At 46.5% G+C, this 525-nt stretch overlaps 1 protein-coding gene across 1 annotated transcript; it reads left to right on the top strand.

The window, feature by feature from the left end:
* Positions 1 to 4: 4 nt before the first annotated feature.
* Positions 5 to 519, top strand: LOC111787234 (GDSL esterase/lipase At1g54790-like; the record flags this gene model as incomplete). The annotated part of the gene is made up of 2 exons (XM_023667313.1): positions 5 to 251; positions 339 to 519. Coding segments are annotated over 2 exons (428 nt in total), but the record flags the coding sequence as incomplete, so codon positions are not given.
* Positions 520 to 525: the final 6 nt, after the last annotated feature.

Below are 525 nucleotides of genomic sequence, written 5' to 3'. Positions count from 1 at the left end.
CAGGAATTTTTGGATACACAACACAGGTCCCCTAGGATGCTTAGCTCAGAACGTTGCTAAATTTGGAACCGACCCATCAAAGCTCGATGAATTTGGATGCGTCACGTCACACAACCAAGCTGCCAAGCTCTTCAATCTACAGCTTCATGCTCTCTGTAAGAAACTGCAGGGCCAATACACCGATGGCACGGTCACATACGTCGATATCTACTCGATAAAATCCAATCTCATCGCCAATTATTCACGGCTCGGTCACCCATCTTGCTCTACTTCTGTCCATATATAGTCTCGGTTAATCCTGTAAAATCTTGATGACTTGCAGCATTGTTGTATGGCAGGGTTTGAACAACCTATCATGGCTTGCTGTGGCTACGGAGGTCCACCTCTAAACTACGACCGGGATATCGGCTGTGGACAGACGAAGACGTTGAATGGGACGACAGTCACGGGAAAAGGGTGCGACAATAGCTCGAAGTATATCAATTGGGATGGAATTCATTACTCAGAAGCTGCGAATCAGTTTGT

Source organism: Cucurbita pepo, unplaced genomic scaffold (genome assembly GCF_002806865.2).
Source record: "Cucurbita pepo subsp. pepo cultivar mu-cu-16 unplaced genomic scaffold, ASM280686v2 Cp4.1_scaffold007465, whole genome shotgun sequence".
In the NCBI taxonomy this organism is placed as follows: domain Eukaryota; kingdom Viridiplantae; phylum Streptophyta; class Magnoliopsida; order Cucurbitales; family Cucurbitaceae; genus Cucurbita; species Cucurbita pepo.
This window is presented reverse-complemented; position numbering and strand designations above follow the sequence as displayed.